General features: G+C 45.8%; 1 protein-coding gene across 9 annotated transcripts in view; it reads right to left on the reverse strand.

Annotated features, from left to right (window-relative positions):
- Positions 1 to 22482, reverse strand: part of MTCL1 (microtubule crosslinking factor 1) — a 124093-nt gene that overhangs the window by 14036 nt on the left and 87575 nt on the right. For 5 of the 9 annotated variants that reach the window (XM_045065382.1, XM_045065381.1, XM_045065383.1 and 2 more), the window contains 6 exons: positions 21216 to 21338; positions 19030 to 19260; positions 17596 to 17793; positions 9264 to 9431; positions 5569 to 5823; positions 224 to 520 (listed from right to left, as the gene is read on the reverse strand). In XM_045065382.1, coding sequence (XP_044921317.1) covers positions 224 to 520; positions 5569 to 5823; positions 9264 to 9431; positions 17596 to 17793; positions 19030 to 19260; positions 21216 to 21338 — 1272 coding nt within the window. The remainder of the gene's footprint in view (positions 1 to 223; positions 521 to 5568; positions 5824 to 9263; positions 9432 to 17595; positions 17794 to 19029; positions 19261 to 21215; positions 21339 to 22482) is intronic. The other 4 variants (XM_004742722.3, XM_004742725.3, XM_013051389.2 and 1 more) reach the window with 2 other exon arrangements.

Consider the following 22482-nt stretch of genomic DNA (forward strand, 5'->3'; position numbering starts at 1 on the left):
CTCCAAACCCCAGACATGTTTGGAAAGTGAAAGTGAATGCAGCTCGCCCTAGGAATTAGGGGTCGGGACCACCAAGCAAAGATCTTGGCACTCTGAGGGTTTCCTGCCTACTCAACCCAGAGGCTGCAATTTGCAAAACCCGAGCCTGCCGGCCAGATGGCCAGCTCTCCTGACAACCCCTTGGTCCTGCAGCAGTTAACTGGACCCCAAATCCCAGGCCGACCTGGGGAAGGCAGTTCCTGAAGTCCCGCTGGGGCCCTCGGGCTGGAGGCTCCTCTGGCTCGTCATCCAGAGACAAGGCGTCCAAGTAGAGGTTTTCCCGTGCTGAACATCTGTCCGATTCCTTCAGCTTGGACAGCGGCCGGTCTTCAAACGGGGCGGAATCGGTGTCTGCGCAGGGCCACACCCCCAAGGGACGGGGCATTCGGGGGCTTCCCGGGTGAGCAAAGGGGTGCATGTTGCCTTCCTTTTGATCACAGAGGAAACTGCCACTTCTCCGGGGACTGTTTTCTTTCTGCAGCTTGAGGGTTTTAAAAATGAAAACAATGAGCCTCACTTTTCTGTCTATTGGTCTCCCTAGACCACTGCTTCTTCACAGTTTGGAACTACGTTTGGGTCCATCAGAAAGACTGTAAATAGTCAATGCTCTTAAAGTTTTGACCTTAATTTCAAAAGTAACACAACATTACAGATGCTTTTATTTAAAAAAAAAAAATCACAATTTTATCCAGCCTGGAAAATGCATTAACCATACACATGAACCTATTTCCCATGAAGCTGTATCATTTCATATATATATATATATTATACACACACATATATATCACACACATATATATATCATATGCACATATATATCATATACAATACAACTTCATGGGAAATTATACATTTATTTTTAAAAAACTGACATTGTTACATGACATATTTAGAACTCTTTTTTATACCTTTAGAACTTAAGGCACACTCACTGGGAAACCATCAGTGATAGCAAACTTCTGAGGGGAAATTTGATTGTCCTAACTAGCAGGGTATCCTCATTTTAACGCTATTATTCCCAAATCATTTGGAAGGGGTCCCATCCATAACCCAAGTGATGAACTGGGTTGTAACCACTGGGTGTCAAAAACAACTTCTAACTTTGCTCGAGGGGATTACAATTTAGCTATCAAGTTAAGGAAAGATCTGGACTGACTGAAAAAGGAAAAGCCACATCCTATAGAACGTAGTTGTTTGCCTGACTTGGGAAAGGGAGGAAGCAATAGTGGGGAACATACAGGCACCCCTCAAGTGAGGAAGGCCTGAGTTGGAGCCACTGTTCTGTGGCTGGCTGGCAGAAGAGATGTCCCCAGAGATCCCCAGCTCAGTGTCCTCATCTGTAAAGTGGGGACCTCACAGCTGTGAGGGGAGGAGCGCAGGGGCCACCGGCAAGGCAAGCTCAGCAGGGCTCACTCTTCGTCCATGAGACCAGCACTGACCTCCCTGGGGTCTGGGTGCGCAGACACACCTTGTTGATTTATGGCACTAAAAGGAACCATGTGGAGCAACTCAGGAAAGGAGCCAACGTGAAATCACTGGGAAAGGCAGGGAAATGGCGAACTGGGCGGATGCTGCCTCCCTGGAGAAGCCGTAATGGACTACTTCTCCCCAGACTCTCCAGAGCTTTCCTCACCGCCTTCCTTTCGAACCATGCACACAAAGGGCTGAGGAGACCCCCACCCAGGTATCTCCACGATGGTCTTTACTGGGTGACACGTCACACACCCTACCATGGCAGAAGCTCTCCTGGCTAAGAAAGTTACCTGAAGGGCGGAAGTGACATCTGGATTTTTCAAAGAAGAGAGATGATGGGTCCTCAAGGGCTGACATGGCGCCAGGAAGTTCTAGAACTCCCCCAGAAGGATTAATTTATTTTTTAACTGAGACTCTTTCACAAATTACACCTCTGTGTCCCAACTGAGGCCTTCATCCAGGAGCTGGAGGTAAGTATGGCCTGTTCATCATCAGGAACCAAGCCATGTGAAATAATTTCCATTATTAAAAGGACTTTTACTCAATTTAAGTAATTTCTGATATGGTGTGTTATCTTCATTTTCTGAGAAAGATGGAAATTCAAGCAGCCAGAGCTTCAGTGTTAGAGTCTGAGGTGGGGTCAGAGTTCAGTTAGGGAACAAGCCAGTCACTCTGGGTTTCAGCAGCACGGCCCCTCTCATCTCTTCCCATCCCCCCCACCCCAAGGCACAGTTTTTCCCAATTCTCTTAAAGATACTAAATGTTTTCTTTACAACACCAACAAACAAAAAACGACAACAAAAAGGGAACGCTTTTTATTATGTTCATCTAATGCATGTCAACGCAATTTCGTTCTAACACATGATCATCTCAAAGCTATTCTGGGCAAGGAATTAAAACGCAAGAATCACACTTGGAGCTGTAAATGTGCACCGAGGGTGTGTGTGAAGAGGAGGAAAGAATGACTAAGGAGGAGGCTTTGAACGAGCACATTCTAACTCAGCACAGGGGGAATTCAAAAATAAACACAGGCGGCCAGAAGCAATGCTCACTAAAGCTGGTCAGTATTAGGTTTCCTAAAAATGAACTGGAATGGGTTTAGCTGGAGGGTATCTGCTGCTAAGATGCCTCTGGGATGTTGTAATAGAATAATGGGTCCTTAAAAGGATAGGGTTTCCTAGGACAGTCATTTCAAACCAGCCACCGGGGCCCACTGTACTTCGAATCCTGCACTAGAACAACTTTTAATGCAAATAGAAAACTGAAAAGACTTGCATTTCAAATAATACAGGAAACAATAAGCCCTCCACAGTGTCACCTTACCTGAGCTGGTCCAAAAAAAAAGGTCGCTTTGTGAATGGGTTTTAAAAGAAAGGCCTTTCAGGCTACAGAGGTAGTTGATTTAAGAAAGTTTCTGGAAGGAGACCAGAATGACGCATGGTTTTCCCTGTAGGTCTTTAGTACAGTGGCGAGTCCTATATCATCTGCATGTTAACTGGGATCTTAATTCTAAGGAGAAATGTAGTGTGACTCCATAAAAGTTAACTATCGCCCAATCAAATCTGGACTGTGACAAGGGTTGCTGATAAGATAGATGACACGTGTTATGTGACCTTAACTGCATCCCCACAGTCATCTGTCATATGAAATGCCTCATGCAACGCAGAAATTATGTAGGAATTTAATGACACCGGACAAGTATGAAGCATGTGTTCTGAAAGTGGAAAATGGATTTAGTGTTACTTCCTTCACCAACTATATTAGGTTATCACAGTCAAGGTTACGTGGCTCACCAAGTAGTCAAATATCAAGAGCATATATTATGAAGAATGTTCACCTGTATTTCTTATTTATCTATGGAATGTGGAGTTAAAAATTAAATGAATGATAAACGAAATCTACACCACACACACACACACACACACACACACACTCTTTGGTCGATTTCTTCTTTCCAGAGAATGACTATAACTGCTTCATTTAATTTTTGGGATTGGGCACCAAGATTTATAAAATCTTTTTTTAAAATGCTGACTATTTGGGGGAAAAGGTTGGATTTATTTTTGAAAGCCACAACTGCATATCTGAAGCGTCATTCACTGGCAGCAAATCCTCTTCTAAAAACAGTGGTGAGATCATTGTGCAAAGCCTGTGGGATCTACCACACAGATTTCAGGAACAGATGAATGCCTGGAACCCACGTGTCTGAATCCCTTATACTCAGAGACATTAACCTTGAGGACTCACATTCTGAGGCTATCGGCTCGGCAGAACCACAGTCATTCTGACTCGAAAGACAGATGTGAACCGGAATTGGGGTTCAGCTCACGCCCAATCTTACCCTTCAAGATACAGTCTTAAAATGGGGCCACTGCTCCTCCCCTGGTCATTAACTCCTCAAAAGTTGACTATCATCAGATGTCCTACTACTTTTTCCTTTCCAAGGAATTCCTCATTCCAAAAAGTAAAAACCCTAAAAGACTTGCTTAAATTATATCCAAGCTGTGACTTCCAAAAAGGAGCTATGATAAGACCACAGCTAACAGGCAAAGGGGACCCCAGAAGGGCTGTGGCAGGGATTGTGCTAGCGTTACTGTGCCATAGGAGGGATGAACACGGTGAGGGCTCCTGGAGGGGAGGCCAAGGGGGACCCTCCCTGATAACAAGGTGCCTGGCATTTCTGAGACACTGGTTAACCAAAGCTAGATGTGATAAATCAGTGACCTCTTTGTGAGAATACGTGCTATTTCTGCCCCTGCAATTTCCACCTAACCACTGATCTGTTCAGGAGAGCACAGGCACACGGGGGATTCAATACAGAAGATTCTTCTCAAATGATGCATTTCTAGGCCAAACAGGAAGTGGCCACCTTTCTTTTGCTAGACTTTGGGGAATTCTGAAATGAGCCACATCAAAGACCAATATGGTGACTCAGGTGGGTGAGTAATCAAATCTAGGAAGAAGGTCCGCTCCATTCTATCTGCAGTGTGCCTCCTTCTCAACACTTTCTGAGCCAGAGAATCCTGGCTTTTTTTTTTTAGTCCATTCTCCTTCTCTCCCTCCCCGACAGTGTGCAGAAACTAACTTTGGCCATTGCACCGGCATAACACAGGTATCTCACACATTTTCAAAAGGCTCTCACATCAATGCAGGCAGTATGGGTATTTGTAAGAGAGTAATAAGGTTATTTTCCTGACCTCAGTTTCTTATTGATTAATTCATTTCCTTGAGGTCTCATAAATTTATAAGTGGGGCAGGCTGAAATAAAAAATAAAAATAAAAACAAAAACCATATATGCTATATAAAAATCCAGCCAGAGAAGAAGTTTAAAACTTCATCAGTTTAATATTTAATATTTAATCTGTGCATCACTCGGGCATGACTAGAAACTATGCAAACAATCCTGAGTCTGATGCAATGCAGAGAACGACTCTCTGGGAAGTAGAAAAACAACTCCTCAGGCTCCCCCTGAATTCGTCTGGGTGTTTGAATTGTTTGTTTAGCTGAAGACAATGAGCTACCAGCCCCATCCTCTGACTGTGGTCCTCCCTAATCACAGCTCAGCAATAATCACAGGTGCAACCAGCCTCATTTCCAACTTAACTTACTTCAGCGATTTCTTTCCTAATGGAGAACAACTCCATTCAAGTTGGAGCAGCCACTGTGACCACATCTTTAGTGATAAACTTAAAAGGTAGTTTGCTTTTTGGCAGGAATCACCTTAGAAGGCCTGAAATAACCTCATGTTTCAAGCGTAGTCTTTAAATTCCTTCAGAATATTACCCACCCCCACCACCCCTGACCAAAGACATACCACACATATACACACACACAAAGAAATTACCTACAAATTTAGCAATAAAAAGATCTGTGTAATGCAAGGGCTGAGTGTGGGTCGCCAATGCTAGAAATTCTGTGATTTTTTTACCTCTTCCTCCAGACGCCCATGAAACATTAGCCTGATTTTTTTTTTTTTCCCCCTCTAAGGGCTCTGATTTCAGTTTAGTTATCTGTACTCTCTTTCCTGTTCACTGGTCCCTGGGTACTCCCTTTACCTGTTCTATTCTCCACAGGAGCTCCTTCTTCTGCTGCTCCCACTCCTGCCGGTCTCTGTCTAGACGGTCAAGAAGTTCCACCTTCTCCCGGTTCCAGTTCTTCTCGCTGTGATGAATCTGCCAGCGCAGGTCCATGACCAGGCCATGACTGTCAGCAAGGAGCTTCTGGTGTGTCTCCCTCTCCTTTCTGAATGCTCCTTTGCTGTCAGTAAAAGAGCCTGCTTCTCCCAAGTTCTTCTCAGTCTTCTCTTCCAGCTGGCAAGGAGAAAGGACTTAGACCTTAATCTCTGGAAAATCTTACATGAACAGGTGGGGAAAATCTTACCACATTTGCATATTATCCTCAGAAACATGTTTAAGTCAAGATTTGACCAATCCCATGGTGGGGGGGGGGAAACAATTCTCATTTTTAAAGCCCTAATTACGAACATTTGACATAGAGAGTCACACAAAACACAAGGCAGTGAGTCCACTTAGCTTCCTGTGGTCTGCCTCTCAGCTCCACGTCCTGCCTCAGTTACCACCATACCTTGCCTGTCCTTCTATAGAGCTCCCTGAGGGCAGGTCCATATCTGTCCCCAAGTCCTCAGCCCCCACATGGAAATGAGGGATGGGCCAGCAGTGGGACTGACCCGTCTATAATCAATATCCATTAAACATCCTTGAGATCAAATACCAAAACAAACAAATAAGTGAAAAAACTTCCATCTAGACATACCATATTCCAATTGCTAAAAACCAAACAGGAAACCTTAGAGGCAGAAGACACAGGACACATAGACACGAATCACAGTCCACCTCTCCTCTGAAACTATCCAAGTCAGAGGACAATGGAGTGGCATCCTTGAATGGCTGCAGGGGAAACTGACCGACTTCTATGGTCAGCAACAATATCTTTCAAAAATAAAGGGGAAAAGGGCTTTCTCAACAAATTTTAAAAAAAATCACTGCCGGCAGACCTGCACTTCAAGAAATGATGGAAGTTTTCAGGCAGAAGGATTAGGATACTAAGAGACACTCTGATCTACACAAAAAAATGAACAATGCAAATGACAAAAGAAATACAAATACAAGCTCATTTCCTCCTATTTTTAAATTTGCTTTAAAGTATTACTGAGTGTCTAAAGCAAAACCAGTTGCAGTGTATTGTTTGTTTATAGAAGTAAGGTATGACAACAAGAGCAGAGGACAGGAGGAGGGAGTTGGGAACACACTGTTGCTACAGAACATGATCGATTTTAGTGAAAGATCCGTGAACGTAAGGATGCATCTTTTTCTATTCTAGTTCAGCAGACTGCAGGATTTTTACCTACGGACCATGTTACTCCATTCAATTCTAATGGGTTCTAATCCATTCTTTTCCTTGAAGCCAGAAAAATGTTTTAAAAATGTAAACCAAAATGCTTTACTTCCATGATAAAATCAGGATTAATGTTTCAATCTTTGGCACATTCTTTTTCCTCATACCTGACTAGGTGCAGGTCCTCAAAGATACTCCTTTTTTCATGATGTTTTTTTCCTCTGAAACATCCTTTCTCTCCTTTTCCAGGTACTCACTCATATTCATCTTCTGAGACTCATTCTAAGCAGGACTTTCACAAACAATCCCTCCCTGAAGCCTCAGGTTGAGGTGCATGGCCAACATACCCCCTACTTCCTGACAGCACTGTGTATAGGCCTGGTGGGGCACTGATCACACTATTATAAATTACAGCCCTGGTCTGGGTCTCCCACTGCACTGAGAACCCCTTTAAGAAAGGTCTTCTCCGTTGCTGGATCCTTGGCATCTAGGACAAGGTCTGACTTGGGAGTGAACTGATAGAATTGCCAATTCGGCCAGGGACACAACATGACCTCCATGGAGATAAAATACTTAACTTTTGGTAGAATTTTCCCGTTTTGCTTTTAAGTAGAAGAAGAGTAAAGATGGGAGTATTACAAAGAAACTAGCTTTAGCCCACATTCATTGTTTCTTGGTCTGCAGTGGTTTCAGAAACTTCTTAAAATGATCTGGGCAGAAGATGAATCTTTACCTATTACCACCTGGCTTCTAAGTTGGAAGTCCTAATTTTATTTCATGATGTCTAGTGATTCTCCCTGAGGCTTTATGTGTAGCATGCACGTGGGTGGCCACCAGGTTTCTCTAAAACAAAGATGAAATATTTTGAAATTGGCTCACATCAAAGATTAGGCCTCCTTTCTTTAGCTACATTTACATCTGCGAAAATATTTAGCTTTCTCCCCCATAAACATATTTTAAAATAGGTTTCAGCTCACCAGAGAGCATCTTACTCATTTTGTCTCCACTCCTGACTCTTCAGGCTGTGCACTAAGATAAACAGAGCCTCTAGTAAGACACCAGGAAGGAGACAGGATTTGTAACTGGGTCAGCGGCTCCAGCAGCCCGGCCTGATGCTTCCGTTTTGCCCTGCTTTGCTGCTTCCTCTGTGGAGAAGGCAGTGTCTCCACTCTACTGGGGGCTGCGAACCTGAATCCAGGGCTCCCCTGGGGCAGCTGGCCATGCCACTGAACTTGTGGGTACCAGGCCGGGTGGGGGGGTGGGGGGAGCATTGTTTTCTTTTGACATGACAGGCTCTTTCATCTTTTATCAAGGCCACTTGGAAGATGTCTCCTTTCTGGGCAATTTTTTTTTCTTTTATGACCTAGCCAATTCATATAAAATTTTAATTTAAGATATGCCTCAAAATAGGACTTAGAAAGTAGATGATCAAAGATGCACAGACTTTTCCTCCCATTGTGACCAAGGGGCTGGAAGAAACCTGGAGAAATAATCAGAACAAGAGGATCTGGGGCAGGACGTGATATTGCTTATAAGGGTTTCCAGGGAGAAAACGCTTAGAAAAGAACGTTTCTGGTGATGTCTGACCTTAACAACTATGGCCTTGGTCTAAAATCTCTGAGACGGCTCTGCTTGGTTGGGAAGATGGAGGTAAGACCCCGTTCTCTCTACTCAAGCACTAAAGCCTCCATGATCTGAGACCAGCCACTTCCTCTGGGCCTCCCTTTCCTCCAGGGGAAATAAGGACTGAGATACTAATCAGATTTCTAGGGCTTGTAGTAGAAGGTCTACAAGCTCTTTTCAGTATTTGGAGAAATCTAGAGGAATACATGTTTGCCTTTTTCAAAGATAACTAGGCCACGCTCTGCATTTTCTTTGCACCTGTCTATGACTGTGTGTTCCGATCACCACTTCATGTTGGCCACCCCTTGATGGGGCTAAATACAGCCTTGTTCAACACAGAATGGAAAAATAAATGCTGCTGTCAAAAAGCGCTTGGCGGGGACTGTGCTTCATACTTGGGAGAGGGAATAGAAGGGAGAAGAAGGTGCCTTGAAAAGGCTGGAAATTATTATTTTTTTTTTCCTAAGCAGGCTCCACGCTCAGCATGGAGCCCAAGACAGGGCTTGAACTCATGACCCCAGCGATCAAGATCTGAGCTGAGATCGAGAGTCAGATGCTCTACCGGCTGAGCCACCCAGGCGCGCCGAAGCTGGGGATTTTAAAAAGAGCGAGCGAGTGAGCAGGCAGCTATTCCCGGCTCCCCCCCCCTCCCCCCAGTCCTAGCTCTTTGGTCTACCATCACTGCAGATTTGTCGACTGTGTCTTCTCCCCATCTGGCCCAGATGACAGAGGCCCCGCAGCGGGAGCAGGGGGGACCCCCACGGGCAGGTACCTGTTCCAGGCGGCACTTGAGCGCGGCCCACTCCACGTCCCAGGCGGCCTTGTCGCTGGCATACTGCTGCTGCAGCCGCCGCCGCGCGTGCTCGTCCTCGCGCAGCTCAGTGCGCAGGTCCTCCAGCAGGCTCTTGAGTGCCCCGAACAGCTGCTGGTTTTCCACCACCTGCGAGAGCGAACATGGAGTTGGTTCTGTCATGTAAGGTTATTCTTTAGGTCATGGCATCAAGGGGGTGCTGGGTTGCGTCCAAGGGGCCATTGCAATGGGTACACAACAGGCGGAAAGTCTGCAGCTTGTGGGACAGAGCCCTAGGGTCCCTATGCTGCCAGCTGTCAGGCTCCCGGAGCTGAAGCCGCTAAGGGCCTGGTGGAACAGGAAGGGGGAACCCCACACTCAGGGCTGGTGCTCCGGGCCCAGAAACAGAAGGGAAGAAGCTGCAGGAGGCCACAGGGCGTCCGGAAGGCAGGGCTGCGAGGAAGCCCAATGTGATTTCAGACATCTGCAGTGAAGGTTGGGAATGCAGATCTGGCAAGATATAAACACTCACCTATATATGTTGTCATTTTAATACCAACTGTTGAATCAGAAGAGAAAAAATAAAGGTTCTGTGTCTGTTATCAACATAGGGTGGTCATACTCTAACTTGGATGGATAAGTATGGCCATGGGGGAGGCCATTTTGAGCTTTAATCAAAATCAAATGTAAATGTTTAACATGCATGATGGCTTCCTCATGGTCTTCTGAGACAGAATCACTGTGTCTCTCCTTTGGGCTGCACCAACATCACCAGTAACCATGCACCTGCTTGTTCTCCCTGTGCCTCCCCTGACTACCCCACCACCAATGTGAGTGCATGGAGACAGACAAAACCCAACCCACAACCATGTTTCCTTGGGCCCACACAATGCTCATCTCAAATGAAGTATGTAAACAGGTGTGATAAATGAAAAAAGGATTTTTATCACTAATCTGCTTACACCTAACTTAAAAGATTTTTTATTTTCTAAAACTCACCCTGCCCTTGGAAAGCACATTTCAAAAGCATGACTGCTGTCTTTGTACGTTTCAGCATGGGCATTGTATCAGAAAGGCCGGTCCAAGCGAATTAAATACTGAATCAATTACGATATTTGGATAGTAAAAATGCCACGAGCTCATCCCTTCCAATCCAACAGAAAAGTGCATCCTGAGCTCCCAGTCTGGTTCCAGGGCCATCTTGTTGGGTTCATGTACAAGGCAGGTAGAATCAAAGCTCTCTCAGTACTGCTGGAGTCAGACTGTCTCGACTCTGGGGACACAGAGCACCTTACTCTCAGAGACCCCCCCCCCCACTGCTTGTGCCCAGGGCAGCAGGACGGAGCCCCCAGCTCTCCTCCACCAGATGGAGAGTCTGTCATGCTTCTAAAACCATCTCATTAATCCCTTAAACACCCATGCACAGAGATGAAAATGGACAGCCACCTTTGGGAAGAATTTAAGATACTCTGGCTATCTATATGTTTAGATTTAGAGAGAGTTGAATTAGAAAAGAGAAGCTCTTTAACATGAGTTTTATTACTGAAAACACCCCAGTTTTCCCTGTAAATTGTCTGCAGTTCTAACATTAGATGCGGTAGACTTTCAATGGGGGTAGAAAGGCCTGTTTGTTAACATTTATAGCTGTTTGGTTTTTCTCCCCTTGACCGTCAATTGTTACTTGAATAGCTCTGAGACTAAAACCAGTAAGAGTACAATCTTGACAACGTCTGAAAGATTCAGCAGCCAGAGAGCCTTCTAAAAATCCTACACGTTCCTTCCAACCAAAATGTAAGTAAATTAACACTACACTCAAAGAGGTGCTCAGGATACATATACAACTGTAATAAATGCAGAATGGTTTCTTTCAACTCTACACCAAAGGTTTTTAAAAATTATGCAAGTGCAGGTGAGTCAGAAGTGTTGCAATAATCTTTTCAGAAATACATACCTTTTTGAGTACAGAATTTGAGAAAAACTATGCTTTATAGTAGATTCATACGCAATAGAAATATCTAAAAAAAATTTTTATTTATTTGAGAGCAAGAGAGAGCACAAGCAGGGAGAGCAACAGGCAGAGGGAGATAGAGAAGTAGACTCCCCCACAGAGCAGAGAGCCTGATGTGGGGCTTGATCCCAGGACCTTGGGTCATGACCTGAGCCAAAGGCAGATGCTCAAACGACTGAGCCACCCACACATGCCATCATAAGCTCTTTTCATCTTTGGATTTTAAACTTAAAAAATCACTACTTGTTAAGTCAGAGTATTTTAAGCATAAAGTAATGGGACTAATTTTGATCTAGTCTCTGTGTAGTCATTTAATTCTCACTGAAGAAAACAAAGAAAATCATGTAATCAATTCTTGTATGTAATCAATATCTCCTTATGAACCTTACTTTGTGAGTATCATCAGACTGCGGGGTTTCTAGCCCCACAACAAATGGTTCTGATAACATGAGGACCAGAATTTGTGGTCCTTGAAAGGAGGAATTCACAGAAAAGTCTTTTTGCAGACTGAAATTTTGATTCTTCTGGAAATAAGTATTTTCTGGCATTAGCAAATACCAGATTAAATAAAATTAAGCCTTAACGTTTTCATGCACAGTTGGGTCAGTATAATTATCATAATGTGCTATTATACCAGCATAATATTGATCGCCACGGAATGAGTTCAAAAATTGCTCTGGGACGAAGGTGGCCAAAGGGAGCAAGAGAGTGCACGGAATGGATGTTATTGTACTTGTGATAATCACCCAGGAGCAGCATGTGTCACTGCAAGAAGCCAGACTAGCTCTCTCCACCATTGGTGTACAACATCGAGAACTGAGGTCCAAATAAAAATTTCTGAAGACCCAGATGGGCAGGATACTTCAAACCTCTTCAGGTACAAAAACCCAATAATGAAAAGTAATACTAATTGTCTCTAATAGAGGGGGTGCTAAGTCAGGTGTGCCCATCACTCACCGGTAGGATCTCATTGGCCTCTCTCATCAATCCTGGGCGCGTACCATCCCGTTCCCTGGGTGACAGTGGAGGAACCAGAGCATGCGCAAACGCAGCAACCGCCGGGCTCTCCCAGGCAGGAGGTGCTCAGCGCAGACTGCGCTCCCGGTCTGTCCCACCCGAGGCTGGACAAACGGAGCCAACCTATCTATATCTAAATTCTGACATTATACACTACCCAGGCTTTTTTGTTTTTGTTTTTGTTTTTTCTTTTTCTTTAAATTTTGCCTAAGAGAAGCCACCTCATCTCTGGAAACAAATTCCATCCCCAGATCAATGGAAATAGTATTAGTAAGCCATCCTGAAAGAATGCCTTGTCTTACATTTTTCCTCTGTGGGGGCCCTTGCTGGGCAATGCTTTCAGTAAAAAGACGACCCTAATAACGTTAAGAACGGCATCAAGATTCTTTGGGCCATTTAGAGGTCTTTGGGTGAAAGTCATCTTGGCTACAGAACTTTCTGAAACTTCTATGCCAGGGGCCCAATTATGCAACCTTTTAGTTTATAGATCTGTTAAGTGTAGGTCAATTTCAATCAAAAACACCAATTTTTCAACCTCTTCAAGATCAGCTGGCTGGTTTTCTTGTGTAGAAGCAGGATAAAATCGCTGCCACCATTTCCTTTTCTGCAGGCTTAGGTTATTTCAGCCGTTCCAAGTTCATCTCTCTTTGGCAAGGCTTGCAATGATCCCAAAATTGGGATTAGGAGCTTGACTGCTATAAAGTGCTAACTTTATTACAGGTTCAAGGTTGGGCTTCTGCCAATAAGACTACTACCCAAAAATACAATAAATATTACTAATAGAAAGTAAAAAGGAAGCTTCTGGGAAAGAGAACACACCAAAATATTTGTGATGTAATGACAACTACTTCATAAAATCATTCTTGCCTAAGATTTCTAAGATAAGGTGTTTCATAATTCTATGAAAGACCTAAACTACCACCAACCACTTTGCTTGTCTCAGAGCCGTTAATTTGGGAGATGGGTTTAATAGAAAGTTGGAACAGATACACTGACCGGCCACTAAAGGCTGACCCACAGAGAGCCAGGTGGCCTCTACTTCGTGCTCATCTAGGCTAGCAGACATAGGCAGGGAGTTCCAGAATGCTATGGTAGCTGTGCCTGACCACCAGCACAGGCGTAGTTCCTATTTCATACTTATAAAGAGGGGGACCTCATATCCTATTCAATTCCTCTACCTGCAAGAATCCCAGGATAAGTCCTTTACTGTGAGATCAGACCAAAAGGATACATTGACACATTTTAATAAAGAAGCCATTTGTCATTCTTACTTTCATTGTTTCATTCAGATTAATTTTAAGATTCTTTTCTAAAACGACTCTCCTCCCACAGTTAAGAGAATGAGTCACTGAAGACCAGCCATGAAAATCCCCGGTAGAGGGTTATAGAGATGAGAAATTCATTTATGTACAGGGGCACCTGGGTGGCTCAGTGGGTTACCTCTGCCTTCGGCTCAGGTCATGATCTCAGGGTCCTGGAATCGAGCCCCACATAGGGCTCTCTGTTCAGCGGGGAGCCTTCTTCCCCCCTCTCTCTGCCTGCCTCTCTGCCTACTTATGATCTCTCTTCCTGTCAAATAAATAAATAAAATCTTTAAAAAAATTTTTTAAAAATCATCTGTCCTTTGGCTGAGAACATGCCCGGTGATCCAGGCCACAAGGGCTTCTCAGGGCAGGTCACTGTAATTTTCAGAGAGCTTCCCAAGAATAGATGTGGGCTTGTGAAAGAAAGGATGGACATATGTTTAGTAAGTTATAACACAGGTTATCAGCCAAAGGCTCCAAGAAAACCAGGGCAGATGTGATGAAAATCAAGTGGCCAGAGGGGAAGAAATCACTTATGAGCAAGGTTTAGGGTTTACTGCTGCGTGGCTGATGCTGGGAGGCAGGGCAGGGGTCGGAGAGTCCTTTCCTGAGTATCCTCTAGTACTTGTGGTTCTTCACTCCTGTGCCTGTGCTATTTGCACAGTAACAGTAACAGACAAAAACACATCACCAACATAAAATGTTTCATAATCATAAGCTTTAGTCTGGTTCCTTATACAAAGAGTTGCACGTCTCTTAGGGGAGGTTATAAAGTTGTAGAATCTGAAAAATGAATCATGGTACATACAAAATTGAAGGTAAAAGTGATCCAGGTTCAAGAGGAGGGCTTCTTTATTGGGAAGAGGGAATAAAGTCAGAGCAGATCAGTTTCTGACGTACAGAACTGTACGTTTCTTGTCTGGCAGAGGTGCTCTTTCTGGAAGTTTCCACATCTTGGGCAAAGCAAAAAAGGTGGGCACCAAGGTGAGTCAACTGGGAGGCCCAAGGTGCCAAAGGTACTCGGTCTACAAGAGAGAGGCTGACTTCTACCGAGGGGGGCTTCTGAAGGCCCTGAGCCCCAGACGAGTCCTGGATGAGCTGAGTGACAAAGGTCCTGGGGAACAGATGCTAGTCATTTCTAAAGCAGGTCCTGAGGGGGGAATCTTCAGGGAGCCGCTGTAGGTGAAGACTAACATGAAACATAATTTCATTAGCTCTTGCTCTGAATTTTAAATTACGGTCTATATATTTATGCTTAGCTGCTTTAATAAAGAATATTATATCCCCTCCCTGGATGAAAAAGTAACTTCTCTCTTTGAATAAATTAATCCAATTCATAGACAATTAGCTAGTGGAATCACGGGGCCATAATGCTGGGGCTCTTAGTCACCTTGCATTAAAAATCTTGATTTGGGGAACTCCTAGTAAGCATAAAATGCCTATGTGGGTCTCAAAAGCTTCATGTCATGGCCAGCGTCCCGGAGCTCAGTGAGAGCGATACAATAAGCTCTTGCCTATTTTCCAGCTCTTCCAGAAGTCCGGGCAAACTGAAAGTGCTTTCTGTTCTCGAGGACAATCAGGTCGCGGCCACTAGATCACTAGTCCTGTAACTAAAAATCAGTCGATGGGGAACATTCACACGGCTGAACATTTTCCAACCTGATGATCTTTTATGAACTATTCCCAAGGGTGACTTGATACACACACATTTTTCTTTTTCTTTTTTTTTTAACCACTTTGGACAATAATGCATTTTGCCATCCACTGTGTTCAACTGTGAGAATGCTCACTATGACACACAGCAGAAGTCCAAGGCCTGGGGAATTAGGTCCCTGGCGTGTTTAGCCTTGGGACAGGAGGTAGGCCACGTCACTGTGCTGCTTATCACCTTGGCAGGTTCTCAGAGTTTCTGAATAGGGTGCGGCTCTCTGGGACACGTGTCCCTGCTCTTGCAGGCAGGCTGCCTAGCTAATACCCATGCCACGGAAGGGCAGGCAAATCTGCTAACGGAGAACGTTCGCTCCCAGGCTACCAGCTGTCGTACAGTAGAGCGCATTAATCTTCTGTCCTCGGGCGGACGGCTTCGTGCACTTGACTCCTGTAGACAGACGGGGCCATGAAAGGCCACCTGGATTCTGCCAGGCCGCACCCTGTCCTGCAGGCTGCCCCCGGCCCCTGCCCCATTGGCCTCTTCTGCACACCATACAAAGTGGAAATTCACGACTCCCACTGCCACTTCCGAGGGGACTAACGAAAAAAAATCAGCTTTGGAAGGAGCGGGCAAAGAGAGATGATGTTAAAATATGCTGAATGTGAGGTTCCAGCTGACTGACTTTACATTATTTTCCACCCCCAGGGTAACATTTTCCGTGAGAACTGTTTAGAAAACCAGATGTGTTACATTTTTTCCCTTTTCCTAAGCATCTGGACGCACGGGCTGGAAACACCCAACACGTGACCTGAGACACGACAGGTTTAGGGCTAAGAGGCAGTCAGTCAGTCACTGGGTGCTCTCTGAGTTAATCCCAGATGCTTTAAAGAACTGCCTGACATCTCTTTGAAAAATGGTAAAAGCGGTAGGTTTTTGAGGATTATTTGCAAGGTAGCGTTGTATTTCCTAACTAGAGCCATTGCTGGAAAACTCACTCCACGCGTTAAGAACTCCCCAGGGACCCTGGCATAATGACAAACTTCCTAATAAGTGTAATTAAACATTCATTTGAAAGTGCAACCTCTTTCTTGAGTCATAATATTCAGGGAAAACGAAGGGCGGATGGGCGTGCAGAGAAAACAGCTCTTTAGTTGTGAAAATCTGATTTGTCTAAGAAGAGAAAGCAGACCGGGGCGGCGGGGAGTAGGGTTGGGGAAAGACACACAGCCCCGAGGCCTGCGCTCAGACATCACGATTTTTCTCATTTGGAGCTGAGCCAGAGTTCTGATGACAACCCTCTCCCACTTGACCCTCTGAGGCTCGGAGGGAGGAGCCGCAGCTGTGGGGTCCAGCACGCAGGGCGTGGCCAGAAATGTCTGTGGTCCAGGAGCCACACCGCCCCACCCCGGGTCACTGTGCACTTCGGGCCCACCCGCACCTGCCCCTCCCTGCCAGAGCCAAGAGTCTAGGGCTTGGGGCTTCTGGCTCTGCCCTGCAGAACCCTCAAAGAAGCAACACAGGATCGGAAAAAACTCAGACCAGGAAGGCTGCGAGGAAAGAAGCTTTAACACTGGGTACTTCCCAGGGTCTCTCAGCACGCCAAAGCCGACACAGCTGCTGTTTTGTAATGGGCGGCATCAATAGTATCTTCTGGCTGATTAAGCAGGGGCTATCTGCTTAATAATTAATAAATGTGACATTTGGTATTCATAATGATTTCATATTATGCACTGAAATTCCATCTCCATATACGCTTTTCCGTTTTTCTAAGTGTCATCAAAAATAAATTTTTTTTTGAGTGGCCCAAAAAGAACTTGAAACACTTTATACATGTTTGGGATTAAAAAAAAAAATACTTTTTCTTTCCTCCTTATGCAAGAGGTTGCCTAATTCGTGAGGCTGCCGATATCCATTCAGCCAAACATCAACAAAAAGAGCCCCTGTACCTTCTTGTTCTGGCCCCGAGGAGGGTGCTGCCCCCGGTAAAGTCTCTTTCGTGGAAGAACAGTCAGCCTTTCTGAAGTCACAGATCCTTCTACACACCACTCTGTAAGTCCCCCTTCTCCTTCTCAGGTACGTTTGCCGGCCCTTCCAATTGATCGGATCCTACCATGCCCCTTATTGACATGTGTAAGGCAAATGGACCAATGGGCTGATGCTGAAATAAAGCCTTAATGATATGATTTCTAGCACAAGCACAGTGACAGGCCACCACAGGCGCTCAGTGTTTTCCGCTCCCCAGAACACAGCACATAAAGTACGATGACCCAGACGTAGGCTAGGAGTCTATTCTCAGGTGTGGGTCACATGAGGAGCTGGAACCTTGGCACCCACCTGCCTGTGGAGCTGTCCCCCATGTGTAGGCTGCAGCCTCGATCCGTGGTCACCCGTTTGCACCGCGGGGTGTGCAGAATGCTCTCCCATCGAAAAGCCGCAGCCTGGACTGTTGTCATCTCGGTCTGGGCTGTCCCCCTTGGGCTCCCCCTGAACTCCAAGCTCACCGAGCCTGGGGAGGGTCTCTGGATGCTCGCTCTGAAAACAGCAGGAGACAACAGTCACAGCTCTACCCAACCCCTTTGCTTGCAGCCTGGTTTATTGCTTGAGGGTAATTCTCCCCTTTATGGGTTATCATGTCTTGACTTCTCAGCCCTTTCCTGAACATGCTCAGTTAGCCCATTTCATTCACTGGCCACTTTCTTCACGGAAACAGCACACTGTGGATATGCAATCGGTCAGAAAAGATCGGAAATTTGACTGTAACTTATTTTGATAATGAAAAGTTTTATTATTTATAAATCAGTATTGATGACTGGTACGGTATTATAAGCTGGAGAAGGAGGAACTCCAAAGCGCTGATCAGCAGTGAACTTTACAACCACTTCTAGGCTTTGCGCAAAGGTGGTTTTCAATGTCAAGGTTATCTGGAAGCAGGCTGAATTAATTTGGGAGGACTTTCCTCCCCGAAGAAAGAAACAACGGTATCTGCCCCTTCCTAGGATGACTTAAAATTACGTACAGTGAAAAGCAGATGAAAACTCTGTGGGGGCTAAGAGGAAACCAATATTCACGAGGCCCTGAAGCAGCAGACAAAGGAGCCAGGGGTGTGGCTGCCCCGTGCACACCCCATGGCAGTGGCCAGAAGGCAAGGCCCGAAGAAGCCCACAGGGCTAAAGGCCACAGGGACTGAATCAGTCAGAATCAACCAGAAAGCAAATGACTCTGTGCTATTTCTGTGATGAATCTGGGAGTGCAGGCAGAAGGGGGGCGGGGCACGTATGCAAATGTCAGAGGTGGCAAAACGCAGACCCATCTGGAGCAGAGCAGAGACCCTTATCAAACCACATGGGCAGAACGGGCTCTAGCATTTAGGAACAAAAAACCAAAACGGAAAGGAGACAGAAAGATTCAGAACTCAGTCTGACAAACCAGCAAGGCTTCTCAAGAGACACACAGGACCTCAGGGTGACAATGCGCATGACTTCAAAGGTCAGCAAGGGGAAAAATGGCCACACAGCTTCGCCGCACAGTGGAGTTCGAGACAAGGGCTCTGACAACGAGGCCAGGGGACAGCACAGAATTCTTGGTCTAATGTAGAACTGGACAACATGTTGCATTTCCCGTGCCTGGATTGGGCTTGATAAAATCATCCTAAGTAACAGAATGTGACTTTGTGTGTAGGGGGGTAGAGGAACAGCAGGGCCCGGGGGTCAAGAACAAAACGGACACAAATAAAATGAACTCTCCGTGGGGGCTGCAGGGGAGGGTTACCTCAGTGAAGTCCTCGCCTTCCTCCTCCATCTGCTTCCCTTGCCTCCAATGCTTCAGCAGCCACCGGAGTTTGACATAGAACAGGAAAATGTTCTGCTTCAAGGACCGGAGCTCCTGCTGCATCAGATTCCTCTCGTCACTCCAGGTTCGCTCATGGAGGGTGTTTTGCAAAGCCAGGCTGTGCATTTCTAGTTCTTTCCACCTTAAGGCATAGAGGTGCTCCTCCTCCATCTTGAATGGAAAGAGAGACACGAGTGTGACGGCAGCTATTCCAATGTGCCGCAACACCAAACCAAGTGTTGATCAAGTTGCCCCTGGGACGGGAAACACAGACTCCCCCAAAGCCCAGGAAACTCCTTGAGAGGTGTACTATTTAGGAAACCTCAAGGGTTTTCCGATTCGGAAGGAAACGCTATTTCAAACCAAGGTGCTATCGTCAGTTCTCCTTGTCAAGTCTCCCATGGTGTTTTTTGGAGGTCTCTAAGCTTCAGGAAAATCGTTTCTCGGATGGACGGCTCACAGCGGACTTCCATGCCCATTCCCTTTGCCCTCTGTTTGTGGGCCTGCAAAAGGCACACTGCAATTGGAAGCGGGGGTGGGGGGGAGGTTAAGTGGAAACCCTTCTCCTTGGTTTCCTAAGCCTTCTAGTGTGCACCACCCTCAGAAGACAGGAGAAAGCAAGCTGATGGAAAGGCCCACAGAGAGCGGGAGAGCGAGGTGGGCGGATGGGGGAGCAGGGATTGTCCTGGAGGCAAGGTCCTCGGCCACAGATGGTGGGGAGCAAACAGGAAAGTATGCTGAGAACCTCCTTCCACACTTAGCATTCCACATTCTCATTGGCTACAAGTAACTCTTAGGGAAATAAAGCATTGCTGAAAAAGAAGTGTTTTCCATTTCTATGCTCAGTTCCTGCTTTTCAACATGGGTATAGGCGCTCTTCCAAGCAATAAACAATGACTATGTCGGTAATGACTAAGCAAAGGGGTGTGAATAGAATCTTATTGCACAGAGAAGGGCACAAAAATAATATCAATAGTAGCTAAATGAAAGCTTTCTGTTCCACAGACTGGGGGTGGGGGTGGGGTAGGATTCTAATGCCAGCCTTGTAGTTATCAGCTGTCCTCTCCCAATTTAACACTCCCTCTTGGCCAAACACCAAGGCTTTGAGTTTTGTTTTGTCTTATTTTCCTAAAGGACTCCATTAGTGCTCCAAAACCCATGGAGCTGTGACTACGGCTGCCTGTGGTCGACACCATCCTATGTGTTAATGCCAGTGAAGAGGGAGGGGCAGCTCTGGGAAGACCCCGGCTGTGCACAGAGACTGGCGTGGTCACTGTCAAAACACCAGATCTTTCCTGCACTGCAAGCTGGGAGAACACAAACATAGTGGTGATTTCATTCCCCATCTCGGCAGCCCTCAGAGTCCCGCCGTGGGTTCTATTCCCGGTGGGCACAAGAGCAGGATGAGCGGGGAGGGGGGCAAGTCTTGTCTTCAATACACTCCTTTGTCTTGAACCCAAGTACTATCATACCTGGGACCCTGCTATTTTGCTCTTAGCATCTCCAGGGATAAACTCACTTCCAGGGATAAACTTTTGGTGCAGGGAAAAAAAAAAAGTTAAATTATTTAGGAAGTGAGGGCTCGTGTCTGTGACTCCCTTCTCCTAGCAACTCTGGGAATTAACAGATTCAGGATTTAACAACTCTGATTTAACAGATCATGGATAATTAGCCAGTAACTAAGCGAGGAGAGTTAATAAGGCCGCAGCTCAATCAATGGCAGTTTTCTGAAGACAACCGTTGAGGGTGGGTCTGGTATTTCTCTCAGAAAATTTACCTAACATTGGGAAAGCTTACAAATCTGATTATTATGATTATTATGGACACCCTTTCCTGTCCAGGTGTGTTAAGGCCCTCTGTGATGCTCCTTTGCTGGCTACGGCTACGTAGGTCAGATGTTAGGAAGAACTTCCTGAGACCACAACATAAATAGTGAAAAGCATGTTTTAGAGGAGGAAGATGGACAGCTGTCTTCATGAGATGTCCTCAGGGCAGCTCAACCGGATCCAGGAGTCCAGGAGCCTGCGAGTGACAGACAATGCTCTTTCAAATACATCCTGTCACCTGTCTCCAGGGGGCTCTGCGCTCAGAGCCCTGGTTGTACTGAAATTGTGTTACATATTTACCTTCCGAATCTTGTTTGTAAATTTCTCTGTCTCCTCTTGATGCAGTCTGGTCGCCCGCGTAAGCTGACCCTGCAGCTCCTCTAGCGATACACTCTGTTCAGGTAAAACAGGGGGGCCCCTGAGCTGATCGGTGGGATAAAGGAAGGGGTTTAGTGGAATCGAGAACTCTGCCTGACGGGAAGACGCAGGACAGACATCTGCACAAGCCAGGGACACACACGGAGCGACACAGCATCGGCGGGCGCTGTAGCAGTGGAGTGAGTTCAGCGGCAACTCAGGGCCCTGGGGTTGTCTGTGATGGGCAACCCCGGCCGTCCTCAGCTCCCACCTGGGAGACAGGTGCTTAGCGGTGCCTGTCGCCCGAACGTGGGCTACCACCGTCCCCGCCACCCAGGCCGAGCCAGGGGTGGCAATGACCAGCTCACACAAGTTGGTCTTTAAGATTCACTGCCTGAGTTCATTCCAGGTTGCAGCATTCATTTGCTCCGAGGCTTTCCTTGCAGAGATTTTCCTGCCCTGTCAAGAGTGCCTTTGTTTCCTCTGAGCACCAGGGATAAGTGGGGTGGGGTGCCTTTGGGGACCAGAAACCTCTTTTGAGTTGTACACATTGCCTAAGAGGAACTGCACAAAGATCTGCTTATTACATTTTGGGTTAAAAATAGCTAAAGGAATCCTTCTTCATGCCCTTTACTGGTAAACTCTACCTCTTGGTAAAAGCCTGTCTTTTGTGCCTTTTATGTCCAAATGGCAATGATCAAGAAGTAGGGGCTATTATGTTTTAAGTAAAGTGTATTTTTTAAGAAACGGAAACAGTTATATTTAAAATTCTCAGGCATTACTAAAATCAAAGCATGACGTTTTACCCACTTGGTTTATGTTGCTTGAAGGCAGGGGTTCATAAATCCAGGAACTAGAGTGGATTGTTGCAATTAAAATAGAACCTACTGGTTCATTCTGATGAGCTAATCTGTCCTTTCTCACAGAGGATACTGTTCGCTCATCCTAAATGGCTGTGACCTGGGTTGTTGGGACCAAATATCATGCCCCAAGAACAGGAAACGGAGGGGAATGGAGGGAAGTGCAGATCTCCTCCTTTAGCACAAGGGATGATCAAGAGTTTACAGGAAAAAGGATGACGACAGAAAATCAGAGATGCTGGGGATTTGCCAACTTTTAGGTAACATTTCGGGAAGCTAGATATTTCAGTTCATCCTACTTTTAAGAAATCAGGAACTACTGAGGACCATCATGCCTCTTGGAGTTGCTT

The sequence above is a fragment of the Mustela putorius genome, unplaced genomic scaffold (assembly GCF_011764305.1).
Source record: "Mustela putorius furo isolate JIRA1106 unplaced genomic scaffold, ASM1176430v1.1 tig00003858_pilon_pilon_pilon, whole genome shotgun sequence".
Taxonomy (NCBI): domain Eukaryota; kingdom Metazoa; phylum Chordata; class Mammalia; order Carnivora; family Mustelidae; genus Mustela; species Mustela putorius.